The 22500-nt window shown below is 53.4% G+C and overlaps 6 protein-coding genes across 10 annotated transcripts in view; 5 read left to right on the plus strand and 1 right to left on the minus strand.

The window, feature by feature from the left end:
• Nucleotides 1-172: 172 nt before the first annotated feature.
• si:ch211-221j21.3 (uncharacterized) lies at nucleotides 173-4343 on the plus strand. 3 transcript variants are annotated; one of them, XR_011106037.1, is made up of 5 exons: nucleotides 173-350; nucleotides 2271-2366; nucleotides 2520-2579; nucleotides 2691-2816; nucleotides 4229-4343. XR_011106037.1 is itself a non-coding variant. In XM_068754446.1 (4 exons), exons 1-4 carry the CDS (start codon nucleotides 288-290, stop codon nucleotides 2718-2720), a joined length of 249 nt encoding a protein of 82 aa, XP_068610547.1. In that variant the 5' UTR covers nucleotides 173-287; the 3' UTR covers nucleotides 2721-3712. The 3 variants fall into 3 exon arrangements, 1 of the variants encoding a protein (XP_068610547.1); XR_011106036.1 differs by lacking the exon at nucleotides 4229-4343 and adding an exon at nucleotides 3170-3712; XM_068754446.1 differs by lacking the exon at nucleotides 4229-4343 and having other exon boundaries at nucleotides 2691-3712.
• On the minus strand, nucleotides 4067-8060 carry rpp30 (ribonuclease P/MRP 30 subunit). The gene is made up of 12 exons (XM_068754445.1): nucleotides 7944-8060; nucleotides 7379-7437; nucleotides 7038-7094; nucleotides 6899-6964; nucleotides 6755-6826; nucleotides 6593-6682; nucleotides 6397-6513; nucleotides 6251-6280; nucleotides 6134-6171; nucleotides 4696-4775; nucleotides 4273-4362; nucleotides 4067-4186 (listed from the first exon to the last, which is right to left on the minus strand). Exons 1-12 carry the CDS (start codon nucleotides 8023-8025, stop codon nucleotides 4143-4145), a joined length of 825 nt encoding a protein of 274 aa, XP_068610546.1. The 5' UTR covers nucleotides 8026-8060; the 3' UTR covers nucleotides 4067-4142.
• A 1098-nt stretch (nucleotides 8061-9158) lies between these two features.
• On the plus strand, nucleotides 9159-12344 carry nudt13 (nudix (nucleoside diphosphate linked moiety X)-type motif 13). The gene is made up of 8 exons (XM_068754487.1): nucleotides 9159-9247; nucleotides 9314-9456; nucleotides 10040-10147; nucleotides 10220-10326; nucleotides 10559-10684; nucleotides 10782-10893; nucleotides 10968-11122; nucleotides 11204-12344. The coding sequence occupies exons 1-8, from the start codon at nucleotides 9159-9161 to the stop codon at nucleotides 11387-11389; spliced, it is 1026 nt and encodes a 341-aa protein (XP_068610588.1). The 3' UTR covers nucleotides 11390-12344.
• A 256-nt stretch (nucleotides 12345-12600) lies between these two features.
• si:ch211-207i20.2 (uncharacterized protein LOC568537 homolog) lies at nucleotides 12601-15127 on the plus strand. The gene is made up of 5 exons (XM_068754785.1): nucleotides 12601-12765; nucleotides 13031-13181; nucleotides 13257-13306; nucleotides 13660-13732; nucleotides 13866-15127. The coding sequence occupies exons 1-5, from the start codon at nucleotides 12601-12603 to the stop codon at nucleotides 15053-15055; spliced, it is 1629 nt and encodes a 542-aa protein (XP_068610886.1). The 3' UTR covers nucleotides 15056-15127.
• Nucleotides 15128-16628: 1501 nt separating this feature from the next.
• On the plus strand, nucleotides 16629-20340 carry LOC137909910 (TBC1 domain family member 12-like). 3 transcript variants are annotated; one of them, XM_068754341.1, is made up of 12 exons: nucleotides 16629-16682; nucleotides 17263-17390; nucleotides 17467-17549; nucleotides 17626-17743; nucleotides 17863-17969; nucleotides 18071-18279; nucleotides 18349-18420; nucleotides 18718-18846; nucleotides 19239-19348; nucleotides 19525-19682; nucleotides 19759-19862; nucleotides 19932-20340. In XM_068754341.1, the coding sequence occupies exons 3-12, from the start codon at nucleotides 17525-17527 to the stop codon at nucleotides 19968-19970; spliced, it is 1071 nt and encodes a 356-aa protein (XP_068610442.1). In that variant the 5' UTR covers nucleotides 16629-16682; nucleotides 17263-17390; nucleotides 17467-17524; the 3' UTR covers nucleotides 19971-20340. The 3 variants fall into 3 exon arrangements, with proteins under 3 accessions (XP_068610442.1, XP_068610440.1, XP_068610441.1); XM_068754339.1 differs by lacking the exons at nucleotides 16629-16682; nucleotides 17263-17390 and having other exon boundaries at nucleotides 17477-17549; nucleotides 18071-18136; nucleotides 18206-18279; XM_068754340.1 differs by lacking the exons at nucleotides 16629-16682; nucleotides 17263-17390 and having other exon boundaries at nucleotides 17477-17549; nucleotides 18071-18136; nucleotides 18206-18279; nucleotides 19805-19862.
• Nucleotides 20341-20500: 160 nt separating this feature from the next.
• Nucleotides 20501-22500, plus strand: part of noc3l (NOC3-like DNA replication regulator) — a 6980-nt gene continuing 4980 nt past the window's right edge. Inside the window, exons 1-6 of the mRNA XM_068754786.1 lie at nucleotides 20501-20595; nucleotides 21262-21466; nucleotides 21617-21743; nucleotides 21829-21992; nucleotides 22063-22146; nucleotides 22325-22455. Coding sequence (XP_068610887.1) covers nucleotides 20587-20595; nucleotides 21262-21466; nucleotides 21617-21743; nucleotides 21829-21992; nucleotides 22063-22146; nucleotides 22325-22455 — 720 coding nt within the window. The 5' untranslated portion in view covers nucleotides 20501-20586. The remainder of the gene's footprint in view (nucleotides 20596-21261; nucleotides 21467-21616; nucleotides 21744-21828; nucleotides 21993-22062; nucleotides 22147-22324; nucleotides 22456-22500) is intronic.

The following is a 22500-nucleotide window of genomic DNA, read 5'->3' on the forward strand; positions in this document are numbered from 1 at the left end:
TCATCGTCCATCCAACATAATCACTCGATTGTTTCCGTTAGTTTTCACAAAACGAACAAAGCCGAAACGACGGCGCTTTTAATTTGAAGAGCCCAACACCGGAAGTATTGATGAACATAGGAGTTTGAAAATATGCCGTTTGTCAGAAGGACGCTCAAGTCAAGAACAACAGCTAGCAGCTAGCTAGCAGCTAGCTAGCAGCTAGCACTAGCAGCTAGCACGGTGAGCCGTTCATCGCTGACGAGCTAGCTGGGTCTGCCGTCTTAACGCCGCTGTTAGCAGTTAGCATGCAGTGTGCTAGCCTCTTGAAGAAGAGGAGTCCGGACGTGGAGCCGTGGAGCTACAGAGCGGTGAGTGATGAAGATGACTGTCAGAGGAAGAGTTTATTTCTGTAACACCAGATCATAACAAGTTATCTCAGGTGTAGCAGGGAAAGAACCTTAACAGGCAGAAACCTGGGCCAGACCCCAAGACTCATAGTGGACGGCCAGAGGTCAGAGGTCAGACCCAAAAAGATGCAGAGAAAGTTGTTCATGCTTCTGTAACCTCCAGACTGTATTACTGCAATTCAGTACTGTCCAGCTGCCCCAACAGCTCTATATCTAGAGCTAATACTGGATCTAGAGCTAACACTGGATCTAGAGCTAACACTGGATCTAGAGCTAACACTGCATCTAGAGCTAACACTGGGATCTAGAGCTAACACTAGGATCTAGAGCTAACACTGCATCTAGAGCTAACACTGGATCTAGAGCTAACACTGGATCTAGAGCTAACACTAGGATCTAGAGCTAATACTGGATCTAGAGCTAACACTGCATCTAGAGCTAACACTGGGATCTAGAGCTAACACTAGGATCTAGAGCTAACACTGCATCTAGAGCTAACACTGGATCTAGAGCTAACACTGGATCTAGAGCTAACACTAGGATCTAGAGCTAATACTGGATCTAGAGCTAACACTGGGATCTAGAGCTAACACTGGGATCTAGAGCTAACACTGGATCTAGAGCTAACACTGGATCTAGAGCTAATACTAGGATCTAGAGCTAACACTAGGATCTAGAGCTAATACTGGATCTAGAGCTAACACTGGATCTAGAGCTAACACTGGATCTAGAGCTAACACTGGGATCTAGAGCTAACACTAGGATCTAGAGCTAACACTGGATCTAGAGCTAATACTAGGATCTAGAGCTAACACTGGATCTAGAGCTAACACTAGGATCTAGAGCTAATACTGGATCTAGAGCTAACACTGGATCTAGAGCTAACACTGGGATCTAGAGCTAACACTGCATCTAGAGCTAACACTGGATCTAGAGCTAACACTGGATCTAGAGCTAACACTGGATCTAGAGCTAATACTAGGATCTAGAGCTAACACTAGGATCTAGAGCTAATACTGGATCTAGAGCTAACACTGGATCTAGAGCTAACACTAGGATCTAGAGCTAACACTAGGATCTAGAGCTAATACTGGATCTAGAGCTAATACTAGGATCTAGAGCTAACACTAGGATCTAGAGCTAATACTGGATCTAGAGCTAACACTGCATCTAGAGCTAACACTGGATCTAGAGCTAACACTGGGATCTAGAGCTAACACTGGATCTAGAGCTAATACTAGGATCTAGAGCTAACACTGGATCTAGAGCTAACACTAGGATCTAGAGCTAACACTGGATCTAGAGCTAACACTAGATCTAGAGCTAACACTAGTATCTAGAGCTAACACTGGATCTAGAGCTAACACTGGATCTAGAGCTAACACTGGATCTAGAGCTAACACTGGATCTAGAGCTAACACTGGATCTAGAGCTAACACTGGATCTAGAGCTAACACTGGATCTAGAGCTAACACTGGATCTAGAGCTAACACTGGATCTAGAGCTAACACTGGGATCTAGAGCTAACACTGGATCTAGAGCTAACACTGGGATCTAGAGCTAACACTGGATCTAGAGCTAACACTGGATCTAGAGCTAACACTGGATCTAGAGCTAACACTGGATCTAGAGCTAACACTAGATCTAGAGCTAACACTGGGATCTAGAGCTAATACTAGGATCTAGAGCTAACACTAGATCCAGTGTTAAACACCTTCAGCTGATCCAGAACGCAGCAGTACACACTCAGTACACACTCAGTACACACTCAGTACGTGTAAATGTCGTGAAAACCTGATCAGAATTCACTTTAACGTTGCTTCAGTAAACGTCTGAAAACTCGATGATGATGATGAAGATGATGATTGCGTTTGTTTTTAGAAGCGAATGTGTTTGGAGGTGGAGCTTCTGGCAGCTGACTGTCCAATGGAATCGTCCAACCCTTTCAGTGTGTCCAATCAGCAGCAAGAACAGAAGGTGAGCGTGGAAAGCGTTTCCTGTGTGTGATGTCATAATGGTGGGAGGAGCAGCGATCCTCACCTTCTCCTGGGTTTATTAACCATCTATTACATGATTGTGTGCTGATTACGCCTGATGCATGTTGCTATGGCAACGTGTGCGTTGACGCAGGTCGGTGCAGCCCTACCCAGACCTCTGCTCCGCTGTCCCAGATGTCTTGGGGGAGAACCAGTAAGTGTGTGTGTTTACGTGCTGTAGGATCCATCCTTATTGATTATTGATCCATTATTGTGAGTTTTTAATGAACTAATCTTGATCAGATTGTGTTTTCATGCGTTCCAGGGCCACATCAATCACATCGTGGGTCACTGAGGAGGTGATGGCAGCACCGGGACATCCTGATGGTGTCCTAAGATAACCTCAGAACAGCTGTCCAATCAGATTCCTGCTGGATGATGTCATCATCAGGTGCTTTTTTAACGATTCTGTCCCTTCAACCTCATGATTATTATTATTATTATTATTATACCAACTTCCGGAGCGTCTGCCATCCATCAAATTGGTCATCAGATGTCCGCGTGTACCTGAACACACCTGTATAGGAACGTGCTGTCCGTGTTAGCCCCGCCCATACAATCATCCTATCTGATTGGTTGATAGATGGCCCGAACCGGTCAGATCCTCCAGAGGAATAAGTAGTTGGAGTACTGAGGGTTTTGTTTTTCACAAGTACTGCAGTACTAGTTGTAGTAACAGTAGTACTATAGTTGTAGTGCTGATCATTCTGACGGGTCGCTCTGACGTTCCCCTTCCTCGTAAAGCGTTGCCATGACGTCCATCTGCAGGGTCGCTTCTATAGATACCTGAGCTGCCCCAGAATGTCTCAGGATGATGACATCACAACTCACCGTTAGCGCCTCTGCCTGAAGTGCAACAGGAGGGCTGTAGCCATAGCAACGTAGCGCGAATCCTTCAGATTTTTCAAACAGAACTTTGCGACCATAAATAAAGATGGATTCTTGTTTGTTTTATGATTTGTGACAGCAGTAAGGGATTTACCAGGGTTAGTGTGGGGTGGGATACCTGGAAACGGGCGTGTTACCCGACGACGGGTAACGGGCGTGTTACCCGACGACAGGTAACGGGATTGTGTTACCCGACGCCAGGTAACGGGCGTGTTGCCCGACGACGGGTAACGGGCGTGTTACCCGACGCCGGGTAACGGGATTGTGTTACCCGACGCCGGGTAACGGGATTGTGTTACCCGACGCCGGGTAACGGGCGTGTTACCCGACGACAGGTAACGGGATTGTGTTACCCGACGACAGGTAACGGGATTGTGTTACCCGACGACAGGTAACGGGCGTGTTACCCGACGACAGGTAACGGGCGTGTTACCCGACGACAGGTAACGGGATTGTGTTACCCGACGCCGGGTAACGGGCGTGTTACCCGACGCCGGGTAACGGGATTGTGTTACCCGACGACAGGTAACGGGATTGTGTTACCCGACGACAGGTAACGGGCGTGTTACCCGACGCCATTCTCAGATTCTCTGAATTAAAAAGTGAAGGGATGATATTTTTATGATGCTGATTGATCTGAGTTTTATGACTGAATATAAACATTTAATTTAATGATGATTTCCTGATTCAGTGCAGACAAATCAATGCACAGCATTCGTACTGAATTTAAAAATAAATACTTTTAAACTGATCTGAGGTCTGTTAACTTTATTCATGCTAAACAAAACAAACATCAGATCTGGACATTTAGCTCCGCCCTCCTCAGGTGTCAGGTGGGGGTGAGTTTGGCTCTCTTGGCCAGAGGAGTGTCGCCTGTAACAAAGAGCCACAACTAATCAATCATTCAATCACCAGTTTCTCAGAAAGGATCAATGACGTTCTAGCCAGAGTGAACCTACAGTCTGCTGCAGGTGGAGCCTCCTGCTGGCAGGGAGGGTCACTGCAGCTCCTGACAGTGTAGATGATCCCCAACGCCGTCTTCCTGGTTTCTGATCACACACATCAACAATGGCTTCACCTGGATGCTACAGGTACATCCCTTCACACATGGTACTGGGATGCAGGAGCTGGAAAGCTGCCTAAATAAAAGTACCGCAGAACCTCGGTTCTGCAACCTGATTCGATCCGTTATTCTGTTCAAAAACTGAAACTCTATTTCCAATAATAAATGATGTCAACTAGAAGACTAGTTCCTACGCAGCAGATAAATGCCTACAGGTATATTCATGTGTAACTACGTGTATCTAAACAGAAACAAAAGCATAATTAAAGTTAACTGAACACAGTTCTGTATCATTGCAAATTACAGCAGCAGCATTTACCTGCATGTAGAACGACTGATCGACAGGTGGAGGAAACTGCTGCTTTGGCGTCTCCATCAGACAAACCGAACAGCAAACCTCTGAGGAAGCAGATCAGGAGAGCGAGCAGCGCTGTGCAGTAGTAATAACACGTAGTAGTAACACTGTGTGGTAGTAACAACACGTAATAGCAGCGCTGTGCGGTAGCAATAACACGTAGTAGTAACACTGTGTGGTAGTAACAACACGTAATAGCAGCGCTGTGCGGTAGTAATAACACGTAGTAGTAACACTGTGTGGTAGTAACAACACGTAATAGCAGCGCTGTGCGGTAGTAATAACACGTAGTAGTAACACTGTGTGGTAGTAACAACACGTAATAGCAGCGCTGTGCAGTAGTAGTAACACTGTGTGGTAGTAACACGTAATAGCAGCACTGTGCAGTAGTAATAACATGTAGTAGTAACACTGTGTGGTAGTAACAACACGTAATAGCAGCGCTGTGCGGTAGCAATAACACGTAGTAGTAACACTGTGTGGTAGTAACAACACGTAATAGCAGCGCTGTGCAGTAGTAATAACACGTAGTAGTAACACTGTGTGGTAGTAACAACACGTAATAGCAGCGCTGTGCAGTAGTAATAACACGTAGTAACACTGTGGTAGTAACAACACGTAATAGCAGCGCTGTGCAGTAGTAATAACACGTAGTAACACTGTGTGGTAGTAACAACACGTAATAGCAGCACTGTGCAGTAGTAATAACACGTAGTAGTAACACTGTGTGGTAGTAACAACACGTAAGAGCAGCGCTGTGCAGTAGTAATAACACGTAGTAGTAACACTGTGGTAGTAACAACACGTAATAGCAGCGCTGTGCAGTAGTAATAACACGTAGTAACACTGTGTGGTAGTAACAACACGTAATAGCAGCACTGTGCAGTAGTAATAACACGTAGTAACACTGCGTGGTAGTAACAACACGTAGTAGCAGCCCTGTGCAGTAGTAATAACACGTAGTAGCAGCACTGTGTGGTAGTAACAACACGTAATAGCAGCGCTGTGCGGTAGTAATAACACGTAGTAGTAACACTGTGGTAGTAACAACACGTAATAGCAGCGCTGTGCAGTAGTAATAACACGTAGTAACACTGTGTGGTAGTAACAACACGTAATAGCAGCACTGTGTGGTAGTAACAACACGTAATAGCAGCACTGTGGTAGTAGCAACACGTAGTAGTGATGTGTAGTAGTGGTAATAACACGTAGTAGTGGTAATAACACGTAGTAGTGATGTGTAGTAGTGGTAACAACATGTAGTAGTGATGCGTAGTAGTGGTAACAACATGTAGTAGTGATGCGTAGTAGTGGTAATAACATGTAGTAGTGGTAGTATTTAATCTGTCTCACTGCAGTATGAACAGGTAAATCTTGGGTGGAGCCAGCAGCTGAAGGATACAGGTTGGCGATGTCATAGGGGCCTCTGAGCTCCAGGGGCTGAGGATACACACGTTATTGATTATTGATCGATCAGCACTGCGCCTAACTGCTGATTGATGGGGAAATAACTACTGACCTTGTTAGCTGCACTGGAAAGGATCACGTTCTGAAATACGACACCATCACATGTGAGTCACGCTGATGTCACTGAATATGACACGCTGACAAGTGACATCAGTCTGTCCCAGCGACAGGAAGACTGGGGGGACACGAAGGACGCACCTTTCCTTTACAAGTCTCCACCAGAGCATTAGCATTAGCGATGGTGTAGCGCCTCATGGTGGCGTCTCTGATGGCGGCAGCGTAGGAGACCTCAAACACCAGCCCTCTGTCCACGGCCTAGACAGACAGACAGACAGACAGAGGGTCACACAGACGGTCACACAGACAGACGGACGGACATAGGAACATGTCTCACCCCATTGACCGGCGCTCTCTTAAAAAAGAAGGGAAGCTTCTCCGTCACCGGGACACAGATGATGTCAACGTCGTAAGTCATGCAGGCTGCCTGTACACACATGGTATTATAGTGTACTCGGTTGTGTAAAAGTATGAGATGGAGACCGTGTCTGTGTCTCACATGGAACAGTTTTTCCGTGGTCGGCTGGACAGCCAGCAGGTCAAATCGACGGTACTCTGAAGCTGTCGGTCTCTGAAAATGGACAAACGCCGTTTGACGGTTACGGTCCACGACGAGTCTGACGGCCGAACCTTCAACACTCACAAAGTGCCCGGCGTCCGACGTCACGATGGTCAGTCGGTTCAGCACTCTGATTGGACGAGAGCGACCCTGACGGAGACAAATGTTCACGTGACAAACACCATCATCATCATCATCATAGTGGGCGGCGTCTTCATCATACCTGGACGACAGGCAGCTGATCCATCAGATCACTGACCGGCGTCGGGGACGGAATCTCCTGCAAACAGGAAATAAGCAGAGTTCCAAAATAGAAGTCTTTCTTTCTGTTGGACAGTAGTGGGGGGGGGGGGGGGGGGGGGGGGGCTGTAGCCAAACGAATGATGAATGAAATTAAAACGCTGCCGTCTACAGATCGAGTCTTGAGTAGCAGCGTCGTTGTAAACTGGTTCCTGAACGCAGCAGCAGGTGACGTCTCACCTGAACGCAGCAGCAGGTGACGACTCACCTGAACGCGGCAGCAGGTGACGACTCACCTGAACGCGGCAGCAGGTGACGACTCACCTGTCTGCTTTTGGCTGATGGTTCAAACATATGGTCGATGGCGACGGTGGAGAAACCAACTACAGGAAGCAGAAGAAAGACGATCACTAAACTATTGATCACCTTCTGCTGGACTACACGCTTGCCCCCATGTACACGTAGCCGATAATCATAATTAGGATATTATTTCTGGATATCGATATATCGACCTTTGACTTAAACTGAGGTTTATTTGACTCAAATATTTTTGATCGTTAATTTTTAGGACTCGCTCTTTTGATTTGATGATTTCATATTTGAACTATTTTAATGTTTTAACATTACTTTTAAACTGCATCCGGTATTATGATGACTCGTTTATGACACGTGCATAAATTAGCTGATATATTGACGATGTTTTAATTACGAGCGTCTGTCGTTTCACCAAAAAGCAGCTTTCAGCTTCATTCCGTCGCCTTTATATTGAGCTATCAGCCCAACAGACATGTTTAATCAGCTAATCGATCAACTAGTAGCCTGGCTGTCGAAGCTGGAACCGATGCTAGCTGAGTTAGCACCCGACCCGGATGCTACCGAGGACACTCACGGTGGGCTGCGGTCTCTATCAGAACCTGCAGGCGGGTTCTGTCTGCGGTGCGGCCCAGGTTTAGATCCATGAACACAGACATGATGCTGCCGAGCTCTGCACACAGCTCCGACACGTGCGGAGCCGAACGGCCTGCTGGGAACTGTAGTCTTACAGTGGGCGGTGAAACTAACGACGCCCCCTTTTAAATAAAATAGAGTGAAGTGTCGCATTATTGGTGGAGTTAGGTCGTAACTTCAGCCTGCGTTTGATCAATATTATGGTTTTATCCAGAGATGGTTTCGGTTTTTAGAACGCGCAGCTTTAAAATAAGTAAATAAAGTTGTATCCAACCTCCAGTCCAGCAGGTGGCAGTAATGTCCCCAGAACCTGTTTACCAACCTCCGGAAGCAACAGCAGCTCGAGGTACCGAACGAACACACCGAACTTCTAAAGCATGTTCGCGTCTCTTCGGCGGTTTTCTGTTCAGAAGGGTAGTAACGCAAAAGCTTGTTTCCGGATGTAACGAACGATGACGTCATAAATAACGATAACGGATCACGGACATCCGGAGGGAACCCACGCAGAGAACATGCAAACTGCGCACAAAAAAGCCGCAAGCTGGATTTGAACCCGCGACCTTCTTGCTGTGAGGCAACAGTGCTAACCACTGTGCCACCGTGCTGCTAGCTGAGTTAGCATGCTAGCTGAGTTAGCATGCCAACCCGTCAGAACGCAATGAAAACACAGGCTGCTTGATGTGCCTGTTTCCTCTTATCTGTTCATAGGCAGTGGAGCCGGTCCTGTTCAGGTCGAGTCCAGGTCACCCAGGACCAGGTCACCCAGGACCAGGTCACCCAGGACCAGGTCACCCAGGACCAGGTCACCCAGGACCAGTCCGCCCAGGACCAGGTCACCCAGGACCAGGTCACCCAGGACCAGTCCGCCCAGGACCAGGTCACCCAGGACCAGGTCACCCAGGACCAGGTCACCCAGGACCAGTCCGCCCAGGACCAGGTCACCCAGGACCAGGTCACCCAGGACCAGTCCGCCCAGGACCAGGTCACCCAGGACCAGGTCACCCAGGACCAGGTCACCCAGGACCAGGTCACCCAGGACCAGGTCACCCAGGACCAGGTCACCCAGGACCAGGTCACCCAGGACCAGTCCGCCCAGGACCAGGTCACCCAGGACCAGGTCACCCGGGACCAGTCCAGGTCAAAGTGGTTCAAGGACATGGTCATGTTCAGACATCTGAACGTCCTCTTGTCTACCTCACTATGTCCTCGGAGCCGCTGCTCTTCAGGCTTCGTCTCCAGAATGAGGTTCTGTGACTCAGTTTATTGATTGATTGATTGATTGATTGACTGACTGATTGATCGTCCTCTCAGGTATATGAATAAGCTGAAGGAAGACGATGACGCTTGTGCTGCTGCGCTGCAGGATGCTCGTGTCTTCCTGTTCCACCGTCTGTCTCCTCTTCTGCAACGCACCGAGCATGGACGCCTCAGTCCGCCAGCACTGATGTCCTCAGGTACACACGGAACGGGGACAAGAGCCGTAGGCACAGGACTGATGTCCTCAGGTACACACGGAACGGGGACAAGGACCGTAGGCACAGGACTGATGTCCTCAGGTACACACGGAACGGGGACAAGGACCGTAGGCACAGGACTGATGTCCTCAGGTACACACGGAACGGGGACAAGAGCCGTAGGGACAGCACTGATGTCCTCAGGTACAGACGGAACGGGGACAAGGACCGTAGGCACAGGACTGATGTCCTCAGGTACAGACGGAACGGGGACAAGGACCGTAGGCACAGGACTGATGTCCTCAGGTACACACGGAACGGGGACAAGAGCCGTAGGCACAGGACTGATGTCCTCAGGTACAGACGGAACGGGGACAAGGACCGTAGGCACAGGTAGAGATCCAGAAATACAAGTGCAGACCCAAAGATGATCCACCAGACAACCAATGAGAGAGAAGCCAGGTGAAGAGACAGAGACACAGGTGGAGAACCTCAGGTACTCAACCAGGTCATCATCACAGGGAGAACCCTGGAGTAAAGAACCTGAACCAGCACTTTGTTCTCTTTGATCTTTGTGCTCCAGATGTTCTGAAGATGCTGGAGCGGCTCGGTTCCAGTGGATCCTTGCTCAAGGAGTCTGTTCTGATCAGCTGCTCTGAGCAGAACCAGGCGCAGTTCTGTCTGGACGTCGGTAACGCCGCTTCCAATCCATGGTTCTGTCTGTTCCGTGCGTGCTGTATGTTCTGATGTTCTGGTGCTGTAGGGGAACTGGACCAGGAAGCAGTGGAGGAAGTGTGCAAGGGAAACGTCATTGATCTGAAGAAAGGCTTCTTCCTATTGGCCAGCTCAGAGGCACCTCTAGTGGCCAAGGTGAGTATGCCGGACCACCGGGTCACCAGTCTGGTACCGGCTGTCCCGTGTGGACCCGGGTCACCAGTCTGGTACCGGCTGTCCCGTGTGGACCCGGGTCACCAGTCTGGTACCGGCTGTCCCGTGTGGACCCGGGTCACCAGTCTGGTACCGGCTGTCCCGTGTGGACCCGGGTCACCAGTCTGGTACCGGCTGTCCCGTGTTCAGACCGGGTCCTTCGTTGAACCAACAGGCTCAGGCTCTGCTGCGATGGCATGAGAGCAGCGGCTTCTGTAGCGCCTCGGGTCGCCCGACCCACCGGAACCGGGCAGGAAGTCAGAGGGTCTGCAGCAGCAACGGAGTCGTCTACTATCCCAAAGTGAGGAACCCAAACCGTCCGAGCCGGCGTGTTGGTTCTGAACGCTCTGGTCTCGGTTCCGGGCCCAACCTGACTGGTTTTGCTGATCTTGATCCAGATGTCTCCAGTGGTGATCGTTCTGGTGTCTGATGGGAACCGGTGTTTGTTGGGCCGGCAGTCCTCCTTCCCCCGGGGGATGTACAGCGCCCTGGCTGGGTTCTGTGACACGGGTCAGTGAAACTGCTTCGTCCAATCGGCTGCGTCGCTGCCTCGGCTTGCTGTCTCTAACCTGCGGGTCTCTCAGGTGAGTCTCTGGAGGACGCTGTGAGCAGGGAGGTGGCAGAGGAGGTGGGTCTGGAGGTCCACGGCGTCTCCTACAGCTCCTCACAGCACTGGCCTTTTCCAGACAGCTCCTTCATGCTTGGCTGTCATGCCTTCGTTAGCCCCGCCCACGCTCAGGTGAGCACTGATCTCAGGTTTAAATTTGAATACCCTTCAGAGACTGTGGAGGACAGAAGTGATGTCCTGTTTGTTATCCAGCTGGACGTGGACCACAGGGAGCTCGAGGACGCCCGCTGGTTCACTTACGAAGAAGTCGGCTCCGCCCTGCAGGTGAAGACTCCGCCCAGGAGAAGTGACGTTCTCTGGCTTCCCCCGAAACATGCCGTCGCAAACTGGCTCATCACTGAGTGGACAGAGCGCCAGCGAGGCCCGAGGAGCAGGTGACACACCATCCGACAGCGAGGAGCAGGTCACACACCATCCGACAGCGAGGAGCAGGTGACACACCATCCGACAGCGAGGAGCAGGTGACACACCATCCGACAGCGAGGAGCAGGTCACACACCATCCGACAGCGAGGAGCAGGTCACACACCATCCGACAGCGAGGAGCAGGTCACACACCATCCGACAGCGAGGAGCAGGTCACACACCATCCGACAGCGAGGAGCAGGTCACACACCATCCGACAGCGAGGAGCAGGTGACACACCATCCGACAGCGAGGAGAAGGTCACACACCATCCGACAGCGAGGAGCAGGTCACACACCATCCGACAGCGAGGAGCAGGTGACACACCATCCGACAGCGAGGAGAAGGTCACACACCATCCGACAGCGAGGAGCAGGTCACACACCATCCGACAGCGAGGAGCAGGTCACAGACCATCCGACAGCGAGGAGCAGGTCACACACCATCCGGCAGCGAGGAGCAGGTCACACACCATCCGACAGCGAGGAGCAGGTGACACACCATCCGGCAGCGAGGAGCAGGTGACACACCATCCGACAGCGAGGAGCAGCAGCGCTACCACTGCGCCACCGGGCCGCCCATGTTTAAATCTGCATGATTACATTTCCCACGGAGACAAAGATTGATCCAGACTGACCCGAGATCAGATTCTCTGGTGTTCCTGGACCAGATCCTGAAGTTAACCACCTGCAGTGACCTAGATTCAGCAGTCACGTGTTGAGGATCAGCCTATCAGAGGACAGGTGCTTTTAGGTGTGACGACGTCACAGCGGGCCGGGAGGGAGGGGTCAGTGTTTGAAGTTAAAGTTTTGTCAACATTTCCTGGTTAGTTGTTTAACGATTAAAATTCTCAGCATCTTCGAACACTGCAGAAAAGCGAACTAACGTATAAATATTTAATTTCATTGCATCACTGTGTGAAATGACAATAAAGCGCTGTTCTATTCTATATATGTATAAATGAGTCCAACCCGGAAGGGGAAGCAGGAGCACTTCCGGTCAGCGCTCGTGTGTGGTTGGCCGGTGAACTGTTGAGAGTGTTATTGTGTTATTGTGTTGTTGTGTTATTGTGTTAGCGGGCACACACTGGAGTTATTTCCACTTTTATCTAATCAGAGCGAACCGAGCTCGGCTCATGTTAGCGCCGCTAGTTAGCATTAGCCGTAGTTAGCATTAGCGGGCAGCATGAGCGCCTCCGCGGGCCTCCACGCTCGGCTGGCCGCCGTCATGGAGGCTCTGGTCCGCGCTGCGGTAGCGGAGCTGAAGAAGCTGGCGGACGGTGGGCGAGCCGGGGAGGAGCCCCCTGCTCCGGCCGAACGGCGGCTCTACCGCCGGGGGGAGGCGGAGACGGTGAGGGACGCGGGCGAGGAGCTTCCGTTTGCTTCACGCGTTTAATATTTAGCTTCCGCACACTATAAATGTACAAACTGTCCCCGGAGCAGCGCCACCGTGCGTCGGATTTATTGGTGAACTGTATTGATCAGCTGTTTACAGGAACAGATCCGTTGTGTCCAAACACTGAGCCAAAGGTTTAGATGTTCGACATCAAACGGTCTGAGACGCACGATGACGTCACGGCGCTCCGCTCTGACGTGTCCGATGATGGATCCATCAGGTGCTGTTTGCGGCCATCATGGAGACTCTGGGGAACGAAGCTCTCGGGAAGATCATGAACATCATGGATGAGGTCAGAGTGCAGGTCGAGCCCAGGGAGGGGGGCGGAGCCCAGACCAGAGTCCTCAATGTCCTCAGCAATGCACGTGTTGGTGTGTAATAGGCCCCGCCCACGGTAATTAGATCATGTGGTGATGTCATAGTGACGAAGTTTCCATCCTTTCCAGAGACGGAACACTCGTACGGAGCCCTGCTGGACACCCCCAACACAGCACAGGTAAGAGCCTCACCTGTGTGCCGGTGATGCGTTCACTGACCTGGTGATGCGTTCACTGACCTGGTGATGCGTTCGCTGACCTGGCTGGTGATGCGTTCACTGACCTGGTGATGCGTTCACTGACCTGGTGATGCGTTCGCTGACCTGGCTGGTGATGCGTTCGCTGACCTGGTGATGCGTTCGCTGACCTGGTGATGCGTTCACTGACCTGGTGATGCGTTCGCTGACCTGGTGATGCGTTCACTGGCCTGGTGATGCGTTCGCTGACCTGGTGATGCGTTCACTGGCCTGGTGATGCGTTCACTGACCTGGTGATGCGTTCACTGACCTGGCTGGTCTGTTTCGTGCCACAGGATCCCGATGAGAATGAGATTCCTCTCATCCTGGCTGCCACCGTTAAAGATGAACGAGGCAACGTCGCTGAGGGTGAGGAGCTGATCGGCATCGATCGGCATCGATCGGATCAATGTCACACAGCGGTTCCAGTGAAAGCTTTACGGGACCGTATATAGATTATAGATTGTTTAAATCTCCAGAACGTTTGTTTTTCCTCCTCCAGGAGCTCAACTTGAAGCTGATTGGTCGGTGACCTCTGACCTCCGGGAGCAGCAGGGAGCTGACCGGTCGGTGACCTCTGACCCCCGGCTGCAGTACGTCACGTGGAGATGCCTGCTCTGTGGTAAATCCTTCCCGCTGGAGAGCCGCCTGAAGGCGCACGTCTGCGTCCACGCCGGCGAGGAGGCGTTCTCCTGCAGTCAAACGTTCCTCCAGAAGCAGGCGCCGCAGACCCCCGTGAGGACGCACGCCGGCGAGGAGGCGTTCGCCTGCGTCCACGCCGGCGAGGAGCCGTTCGCCTGCGGTCAAACGTTCCTCCAGAAGCAGACGCCGCAGACCCCCGTGAGGACGCACGCCGGCGAGGAGGCGTTCTCCTGCGGTCAAACGTTCCTCCAGAAGCAGGCGCTGCAGACCCCCGTGAGGACGCACGCCGGCGAGCGGCCGTACGAGTGTCCGCGCTGCGGCAAGACTTTCGCCAAGCGGTCGCAGCTCAAGACGCATTCCGTGACGCACACCGGGGAGAAGCCGTACGGCTGCGAGGTATGCGGCCGCCGCTTCAACCTGCCGCACAACCTCAACCGGCACGCCGCCACCCACACCGGAGAGAAGGCCTTCGCCTGCAGCCTCTGTGGGAGGGGCTTCGCCCGCGCCGTCACGCTGAAGGCCCACCAGCTGATCCACAGCGGGCAGAAGCCCCACAGGTGTGAGGCGTGCCCCAAAAGCTTCCGGCACGCCGTCAACCTCCAGAACCACCGGAGGATCCACAGCGGCGCCCGGCCCTTCACCTGCGACGTCTGCGGGAAGAGCTTCCGCCAGTCGGTCAATCTGAAGATCCACCTGAGGGTGCACACAGGTGAGCGTCCCTTCACCTGCCGGCAGTGCGGCAAGACGTTCAGCCAGCAGAGCAGCCTGAAGTCGCACGGACGGACGCACTCCGGCGAGCGGCCGTTCTGCTGCAGCCACTGCGCCAAGACGTTCAACAACGCCAACAGCCTGAAGCTGCACCTGCGCGTCCACACCGGGGAGAAGCCCTACACCTGCGACCTCTGTGGGAGGAGCTTCAGCCAGGGCAGCCACCTGAGCACCCACAGGAGGCACGTCCACTCCGGGGGCAAGCAGTTCATCTGCGACCGGTGTGGGAAGAGATACTCGGGGCAGCGCCACCTGAAGCTGCACAGGTGCAACTACGCCTGAGCGGCCGCCGGGCCGGAGTGGGTGGAGCCTCTGATTCGTTACCTGTTGAACCTTCTGAGAATTCCTGTCAAAAAGATTTAATTTCATCAATCGCAGCTCGAATAAATGAAAATGTTTGTGTGGAAACGAGAACAATGAAGCAGGCGAGGCATCGTGACATCATCGTGACATCATCGTGACATCATCGTGACATCATCGTGACATCATCAGCTTGTTGTTAACGCTACTGGGTGTCCTTTAGCTTAGCATTGGTCTCAACACACGGTCAGCTAACTCTGGGGTAGCAGCATGTGGGCGTTAGCATTGGTTCTGATGCTAAAAGCCCTGCCCACCAGGAAGCAGCGCTCTGATTGGTTAGATTCGGTCCCGATGTGTGAAACTAAACCTTCACATTTACAGCTGCTTCATTATTCATTTGTTTACGATAAAATACACAAAGAAAGAATTAAAACCTAAAATTCACCAGATCTATTAACGCGAGAAGAAAAGGTTCATCTGTCAAATAGTGACAAATAGCCCACGTGACCTCTACGTCACCGGATCTCTCAATATGGCGCTTGTGCGGCGCGAGCGCACCTGTTAGGGCGGAGCCGGAGGGGCCGCGGCGCTTTGAACGACCACGACGAGCCGCGGAGGGTTCGGTTCTACCGGAAGGGTCAGACGGAACCTCCAAAGGAACCGCGAAAGGTGAGACCGCGAAAGGTGAGCTACCGACCAGCGCAGCCGCAAGCTAGCGGAAGTTACCTTCAAAGTAAAACCTGATGCCTCCACCTTCAAAATAAAACCACCCGAATGCCTTGCGCCTTCATAATAAAAGTCGTGTTTCTGTGCAGCAATGGACAGACTCGCTGCTGACTCCTCTTCCTCAGTAACCGTTGGTGAGTCCTTGCATCATCATCATCATCATCATCATCACTCAGACACCTGGAGTCATCCTGTCGGACCAGACTCTGAAAACGGCGAGGAGGCGGGCCTTCCAGCGCAGCGGACCGGCTCCAGGTCAGACGCTGTCCAGCACGGGCCAATCAGAGGAGGCACTGATGTCAGGGTTGACCAGGGGGAGGAGCTTAGCTTGACAGATGAGGTTACCTGTCTCGCACGGCGCTCAGACGGCGTGGCCTTCCACCCCCAGGGGTCAGATGAAAGGGGCGAGGCCTCTGCGGGTCACCGGGAGACAATCGCCTGTAAGGTAAACCCAGTGACCTCAGATGCAGACACGGAGAGAGATTTGACCTCCGACCCGCTGGACATCATCTCTGATGATGATGACGACGGCTTCATCCCAGAGCCAACACCGCTGCCAGCGGGCGAGCCGAGCCTCCCCGCCGCCGCCACTTCACCTTCCAGAAACACGTTTGCGTCTGGCCGTAGGGGAGGGGCTCCGGGTCAGCCGGTACCGGAGCCTGCGCTCCAGTCCAGGAGGCCGGGCATCGTGGAGTACTTCAGCAGGTAACTCCCCTCGCCGCAGCTTCCTGTGTTTCAGTGCGGCAGCCGAGAGACGGAACTTCCTGTCTGTGTTTGCAGCAAAGCGCCGCCGCCCGCCGGGAACGCCGTCGCCGGTTGGAAGCTCTTTGGTAAAGTTCCTCCCAAACGGAGTCCCTCCAAACACGCCCGGGTCGTCCAACAGGTACGGATCTGCTTCCTGTCGCAGGTCAAAGGTCACCAGAGCTCTAGTTCCTGCACAGCCTAAAGTCTCGGGTCGGTGAGAAGAATTAGAATAAAGCACGTAAATTATGCTAATGAATACAAATCACAGCAGGGTGATATTAAAGGCAGCTAGTAGCAGTTAGCAGCTAGTGGCAGTAAGCAGCTAGTAGCAGTTAGCAGCTAGTAGCATTGAGCAGCTAGTAGCAGTTAGCAGCTAGTGGCAGTTAGCAGCTAGTAGCATTGAGCAGGTAGTGGCAGTAAGCAGCTAGTAGCAGCTAGTAGCAGCTAGTAGCAGTTAGCAACAGTGTACGTCTGTTAGCTCGTGAAAGTAAATTGAAGACGGCTTGACTTTAGAGCCCGGTAATAGATCAAAGGAGTACATCTCTGCATGGTTACTGGTTCTACTGGTTCTACTGGTTCTACTGGTCCCTGTTACCGGACCAGTAGAACCTCTGACCTCAGGTTCTTGTCTCATCCTGTTTGTCCAGCATCGGCCACGCCTCTGTCTGCTTTCAGACGTTGTCATGGCGACTAAGGCATGTCTTACGATGTCACTCCAGGAATACGAGGCACGGCAGGTTGCGGCCCGCTGCTCTCCTACCCAGCATGCAACGGGCCAGCGGAGCAGGAAGAAGGTCAACTCGGAGCCGTTGTCAACCACAGCACTGATCCTGGAGGACAGACCGCCGTAGGCCCGCCCCCCGTCTGTTCGGCCACTTCCTGGCTGCCATCTTGTGTCCCGATAGCCGTTTGTTTGGGTTCAGGTCCCTCCCGGCCAAGTCGGCGGAGGAGGCGCTGCGGCACAGACGGCAGTACGAGGACATGGTGGCCGGAGCCAAGCGCAGAGGTGCGTTTGATTTCATCACCTCGCGGGGGTGGAGCTTACGGAGTGTACGTGACCCCTCCTGTTCTCGTTCTGTCAGAGCTGAAAGACGCGCAGAGACGGCAGCAGCGGGACGGCCAGCGGCTCCGGCAGGAGGACGGGGTGTCCCGCGCGGCGCTGGTCTGGAACCAGCTCATCCTGCCTCAGTGGGACGCCACGTACGGCACGGCCGCCATCTTTGTGTCTGTTAGCGTTAGCGTAACCGCAACTAGCGCCACGCCCCTTCAGGCTAGTTGCTACGTTCAGCGATTATTGCTCGTTTGTCGTTGCTTTTCAGGAAGTCGACTTGTTGCACCCGGGACCTGTGGTGGGCGGGGCTACCCCCCAGCGTTCGGGGGCGGGTCTGGAGCCTCGCCATCGGCAACGAGCTCAATGTCACTGCAGGTCTGGAGACACGGAGGACTCGTTCATTGTGGATTGTTGTGGAAGTTTCCTTCCTGCTTCCTGCTCTTCCTCCTCTTCCTCCTCTTCCTCCTCTTCCTCAGAGCTGTACGAGATCTTCCTCTCCAGAGCACAAGAGAAGTGGAGCGTCGCTGAGTCACAGGCTGATGGTGAGAAACCGACAGCTTCAGCTGATCTCAGGATCTACCTGAGACTCACCTGGACATGTCCACCTGCAGACGGAGCGTCCGGTCTGGAGCTGATCTCTCAGGACGTGTCCAGAACCTTCCGGTCCCTCTGCGTCTTCCAGAAGGTGGGACTCTAGAGGTCAGGTGCATGAAAGCTGAACGACAGGAAGTAAATCAAGGCTTTTATTTTGTAGGACGGTCCTTATCACAGCCTGTTGCAAAGCATTCTGGGAGCTTACGTCTGCTTCAGACCTGATGTGGGATACGTGAGTCACGCACAGAGACTCATGTCTGATGATCGGAGACTCGGGACAGGACAGGTCCTCCGACTCGGGACGGCGCTCGGACCTGCGTTAGCGTCCTCTGACTCGGGACGGCGCTTTGACCTGCGTTAGCGTCCTCTGACTCGGGACGGCGCTCGGACCTGCGTTAGCGTCCTCTGACTCGGGACGGCGCTTTGACCTGCGTTAGCGTCCTCTTAGAGACTTGGACTTGCTTTTCGTGAGAGACCTGAGACTTTTGTCCCCAGGGACTAGTCATCTGTCCCTCCCTCCTTGAACCAGGTCCAGGGAATGTCCTCCATAGCGGCCATGTTGATCCTGAACACGGACGAGGTTGAGGCCTTCATCAGTTTCTCCAACCTGATCAACAGACCCTGCCAGCTGGCCTTTTGCCGGGTGGACCGGCAGCGGGTACCGACCGGCGGCATGCGGCATGCGGCATGCAGCATGCGACATGCGGCATGCGTGTCCTTCTCTGCTGCACATATAGAATTAACCCTTGACCAACGAATATCACAGTAAACTTGACTTGTCCCGCCCCGTCCCATCCCATCCCGTCCCCTCCCGTCCCCTCCCATCCCATCCCGTCCCATCCCATCCCGTCCCCTCCCATCCCGTCCCATCCCATCCCGTCCCGTCCCATCCCATCCCATCCCATCCCGTCCCGTCCCGTCCCCTCCCGTCCCGTCCCGTCCCGTCCCGTCCCCTCCCATCCCGTCCCGTCCCCTCCCCTCCCGTCCCCTCCCGTCCCGTCCCGTCCCCTCCCGTCCCATCCCATCCCGTCCCGTCCCGTCGGGCTGTAGATGCTCCGGTACTTCGTGGCCTTCCAGGAGTTTGTCCAGGAGGTTCTTCCTCGTCTCTTCCTCCACTTCCAGTCTTTAGGTCTGACCCCTGACCTCTACCTCATGGACTGGTGAGTGTGTGCAAAGGTAGGACTGGGGAGAAGCTGTTAGCCTAGCCTAGCCTTGTTGCCGTGGCGTTGGATACGTTATCTTTTGGGCGTGGCGGGTAAAGAGCAGAAGGCGTGATACCACTTGAAGTTTAAATACACAGATGACCCCAGGAAGTTCACTCCAGTTAACCCCCCAGGATCTTGACGCTCTACTGTAAGCCCCTCCCACTGGACGTGGCGTGCAGAGTTTGGGACGTTTTCTTCCGGGACGGTGAGGAGTTCCTGTTCCGGACGGCTCTGGGGATCCTGAGGCTCTACCGGGACGTCCTGCTGCACATGGACCTCGTTAGCATCGGTGAGCTAGCGCCGCAGCTGCAGCTTCCTGTTTGGCTTCAGCCGCTCGTTGGACAACGCTCTGCGTCTGCCCGTAGCTCAATTCTTGTCCCGCCTACCTGATGAAGAGCTGCTCTCTGACAGGCTGTTCTCCTGCATCTCGGCCACGCCCATGCTGAGCAGGAACAGGACGTGGAGCCAGGTGAGTCGCCCGACGGACAGACGCCGCGTGAGGACGATGCTGTCCCACAACGTTGGTTTTTCTGTCCAGGTTCTGTCTTCCTGTCGAGCGGAGAGGAGCCTCAGCTGATCCGTCGTCTGCTGGACTCTGAGGACGTTCCAGGAGGCGCAGGGTTAACCTGCTCCGGTGATTTATTACCTGCACTCTGTGAGGACTGAGGACGGGAGGACGTCCCCCCGTCCCCGGAGCAGACGTCCTCCCGTCCCCGGAGCAGACGTCCCCCCGTCCCCGGAGCAGACGTCCTCCCGTCCCCGGAGCAGACGTCCTCCCGTCCCCGGAGCAGACGTCCCCCCGTCCCCGGAGCAGACGTCCCCCCGTCCCCGGAGCAGACGTCCCCCCGTCCCCGGAGCAGACGGATGGATGGATCTCTCCCTTATTGATTAGTGAACATGTTTAAACTGAACAAACTCGTGATTCTATTAAAGCAGGCGGGAAACTCTGGGCTTGAGTTTATTGTGATGCGGAACGCGTCATGAAAAAGGTTGCCGCCCCCTAAGTAAATACAACTTCTCCCTCCCGCCGCTGGTGTCGCTGTTCCGACGTCACAGCAGGACTTCCGTGAAGAGTTTCCGGGTTGCGTGTCTGAGGGTTTGATCCACGCGTGAAGCGAACCGCAGCTCGTCGAACGGAACACCGGAGGGGTCGAAGTTCGGACCGAACCCGCGGAGTGAGCCCGAGTTCCGCCATGAGTCCGGTGAGTTCCGCTCCGGATCCCGGTTCTGCTCCGGTCCGTGTTGGGAGGAACAGATTCCGACTCTGATCAGTCCGCTGCTAATCAATACCGATCAATACTAGGAAGTGTTCTGATGATGATGATGATGAATATATTTATTAGAATGTTAGAGTACAAGTACAGTCAGACAGTAGCATGTATTACAGTACAAGTACAGACACACAGTAGCATGTATTACAGTACAAGTACAGTCACACAGTAGCATGTACTACAGTACAAGTACAGTCACACAGTAGCATGTATTACAGTACAAGTACAGTCACACAGTAGCATGTATTACAGTACAAGTACAGTCACACAGTAGCATGTATTACAGTACAAGTACAGTCACACAGTAGCATGTATTACAGTACAAGTACAGTCACACAGTAGCATGTATTACAGTACAAGTACAGTCACACAGTAGCATGTATTACAGTACAAGTACATCAAACATCCTGTCTCAGGAGCATTTCTTGCGGTCTTGTTTCCTTCGTACATAAATCATCGACATTTAACAATAACAATAAAACGAATACACTAATTCTGAAGTAGTTTTACATTGTATTTATTTATTTATTGCTCTGACGAACGAACCCTTTCAGAATAAGACTTCCATTCGTTGTCCTCCTCTTGCTCCGCCCCCAGCCCCGGTCAAAGAAGCGTGGGCCGACGTTCCGCCGCCTGCTGAAGACCAGCGGCCTGAAGCTGGAGAACAAACACAAGAACCGTCACCTGAAGCAGCAGAACGTCGCCAAGAAGCAGAGGAAGGAGCAGAAGAGGCTGAGACAGGCGGTGAAGGACGCCGTCCTGAAGACGCCCCGCCCACTGGAGACGTACAGGAAGAGACCCGGTGAGACGGCTGATCGGGTTAACCCCTGATCAAACTAGATGATTAGTTCTTCAAGGGCAGGTTCACGAAGGAGCTGATCAGTAAATGATCATCCAGCCAATACTCCCATGATGCACTGCTCACCTGTTCCACCTGCATGTCGTCCGACAGAGGAAGAGGAGGATGAGGAGGAGTTCCTGGAGAGTCTGCCGACAGACATGATGGAGGAGGAAGACCTTCAGGAGATGAGCACCATGGCCCGGCGAGCCTCCTTCGTTACCAGGGACCTGTCGTCATGGTAACGCCCCCACACCGCCGAGCGTGTTTGTGGGTTCGCCTGTAGCCGTAGAGTGACCCTCGTTTCGTGCGCCGGGGTGTCCCAGCGGGCCGGTGCACGGCGGTAAGAGGAGGAGCTCGGACGTGGCTCGGAGCTACGAGGCGGTTCCCCGGAAGATGGCGAGGACGGAGGAGAAGGAGGAGAAGGAGGTGATCCACCTCCTCCCCATCAAGGACAGGACGGGGGTCATCCCTCAGAGCATCGAGCGAGGTGCCGCCGATCAACCCGCCCATCAATGAACCTGATTGGTTCGGGGTCTAAAGGCTCTGCTTGTTCCCAGTCGTTACAAAGCAGCCTGAGGAGGAGGAGGAGGAGGAGGAGGAGGAGGAGGAAGATGCTGACCTGCTGCTGGAGCCTGACGCTGGTAGGTGCAACCTGGAGACTGGGGGGGGGGGTCACCTGGAGACGGGTGTCCTGGTTGGTTGGATTGTTCACCAGACTAAAGGTGCTGAGGTGAACTGTCGTCTGGTTTCCATGGTTACGAGTTAAACGCCGTCCTGTTTGCGCTGTCGTGTGACGCTGTAATGTGTCCTCCTGTCCAGAGGGGGCGCCGGACGGCTTTGCATCTCTGACACCGAAGCAGAGAGAGCAGCTCAGAGGACAGAAGGTCCACGAGAAGAAGCTGCGCATCGCCGGCCACGGGGCGGCCATCGTCTCCGACCCGGTCGCCAACGTAAGCCCGGGCTGCCGGCCTGGGACCGGACCCCCGGAACCCCAG

This window comes from Brachionichthys hirsutus, chromosome 21, assembly GCF_040956055.1.
Source record: "Brachionichthys hirsutus isolate HB-005 chromosome 21, CSIRO-AGI_Bhir_v1, whole genome shotgun sequence".
Classification (NCBI taxonomy): domain Eukaryota; kingdom Metazoa; phylum Chordata; class Actinopteri; order Lophiiformes; family Brachionichthyidae; genus Brachionichthys; species Brachionichthys hirsutus.

Bases quoted from the DNA above. Each gene is read 5' to 3' on its own strand.
- si:ch211-221j21.3 (XM_068754446.1), top strand. From the start codon at position 288: ATGCAGTGTGCTAGCCTCTTGAAGAAGAGGAGTCCGGACGTGGAGCCG. The intron at 351-2,270 runs GTGAGTGATGAA...GTTTGTTTTTAG, and splicing joins AGCCGTGGAGCTACAGAGCG to AAGCGAATGTGTTTGGAGGT. The intron at 2,580-2,690 runs GTAAGTGTGTGT...CATGCGTTCCAG, and splicing joins GATGTCTTGGGGGAGAACCA to GGCCACATCAATCACATCGT.
- rpp30 (XM_068754445.1), bottom strand. From the start codon at position 8,025: ATGTCTGTGTTCATGGATCTAAACCTGGGCCGCACCGCAGACAGAACC. The intron at 6,683-6,754 runs GTGAGACACAGA...ATGTGTGTACAG, and splicing joins CCACGGAAAAACTGTTCCAT to GCAGCCTGCATGACTTACGA. The intron at 4,187-4,272 runs GTAGGTTCACTC...TCTTTGTTACAG, and splicing joins GGCTCCACCTGCAGCAGACT to GCGACACTCCTCTGGCCAAG.
- nudt13 (XM_068754487.1), top strand. From the start codon at position 9,159: ATGGTCATGTTCAGACATCTGAACGTCCTCTTGTCTACCTCACTATGT. The intron at 9,248-9,313 runs GTTCTGTGACTC...TCGTCCTCTCAG, and splicing joins GGCTTCGTCTCCAGAATGAG to GTATATGAATAAGCTGAAGG. The intron at 10,327-10,558 runs GTGAGTATGCCG...TTGAACCAACAG, and splicing joins AGGCACCTCTAGTGGCCAAG to GCTCAGGCTCTGCTGCGATG.
- si:ch211-207i20.2 (XM_068754785.1), top strand. From the start codon at position 12,601: ATGAGCGCCTCCGCGGGCCTCCACGCTCGGCTGGCCGCCGTCATGGAG. The intron at 12,766-13,030 runs GTGAGGGACGCG...TGGATCCATCAG, and splicing joins GCCGGGGGGAGGCGGAGACG to GTGCTGTTTGCGGCCATCAT. The intron at 13,307-13,659 runs GTAAGAGCCTCA...TTCGTGCCACAG, and splicing joins ACACCCCCAACACAGCACAG to GATCCCGATGAGAATGAGAT.
- LOC137909910 (XM_068754341.1), top strand. From the start codon at position 17,525: ATGGTGGCCGGAGCCAAGCGCAGAG. The intron at 17,550-17,625 runs GTGCGTTTGATT...TCGTTCTGTCAG, and splicing joins GGCCGGAGCCAAGCGCAGAG to AGCTGAAAGACGCGCAGAGA. The intron at 18,847-19,238 runs GTACCGACCGGC...GTCGGGCTGTAG, and splicing joins GCCGGGTGGACCGGCAGCGG to ATGCTCCGGTACTTCGTGGC.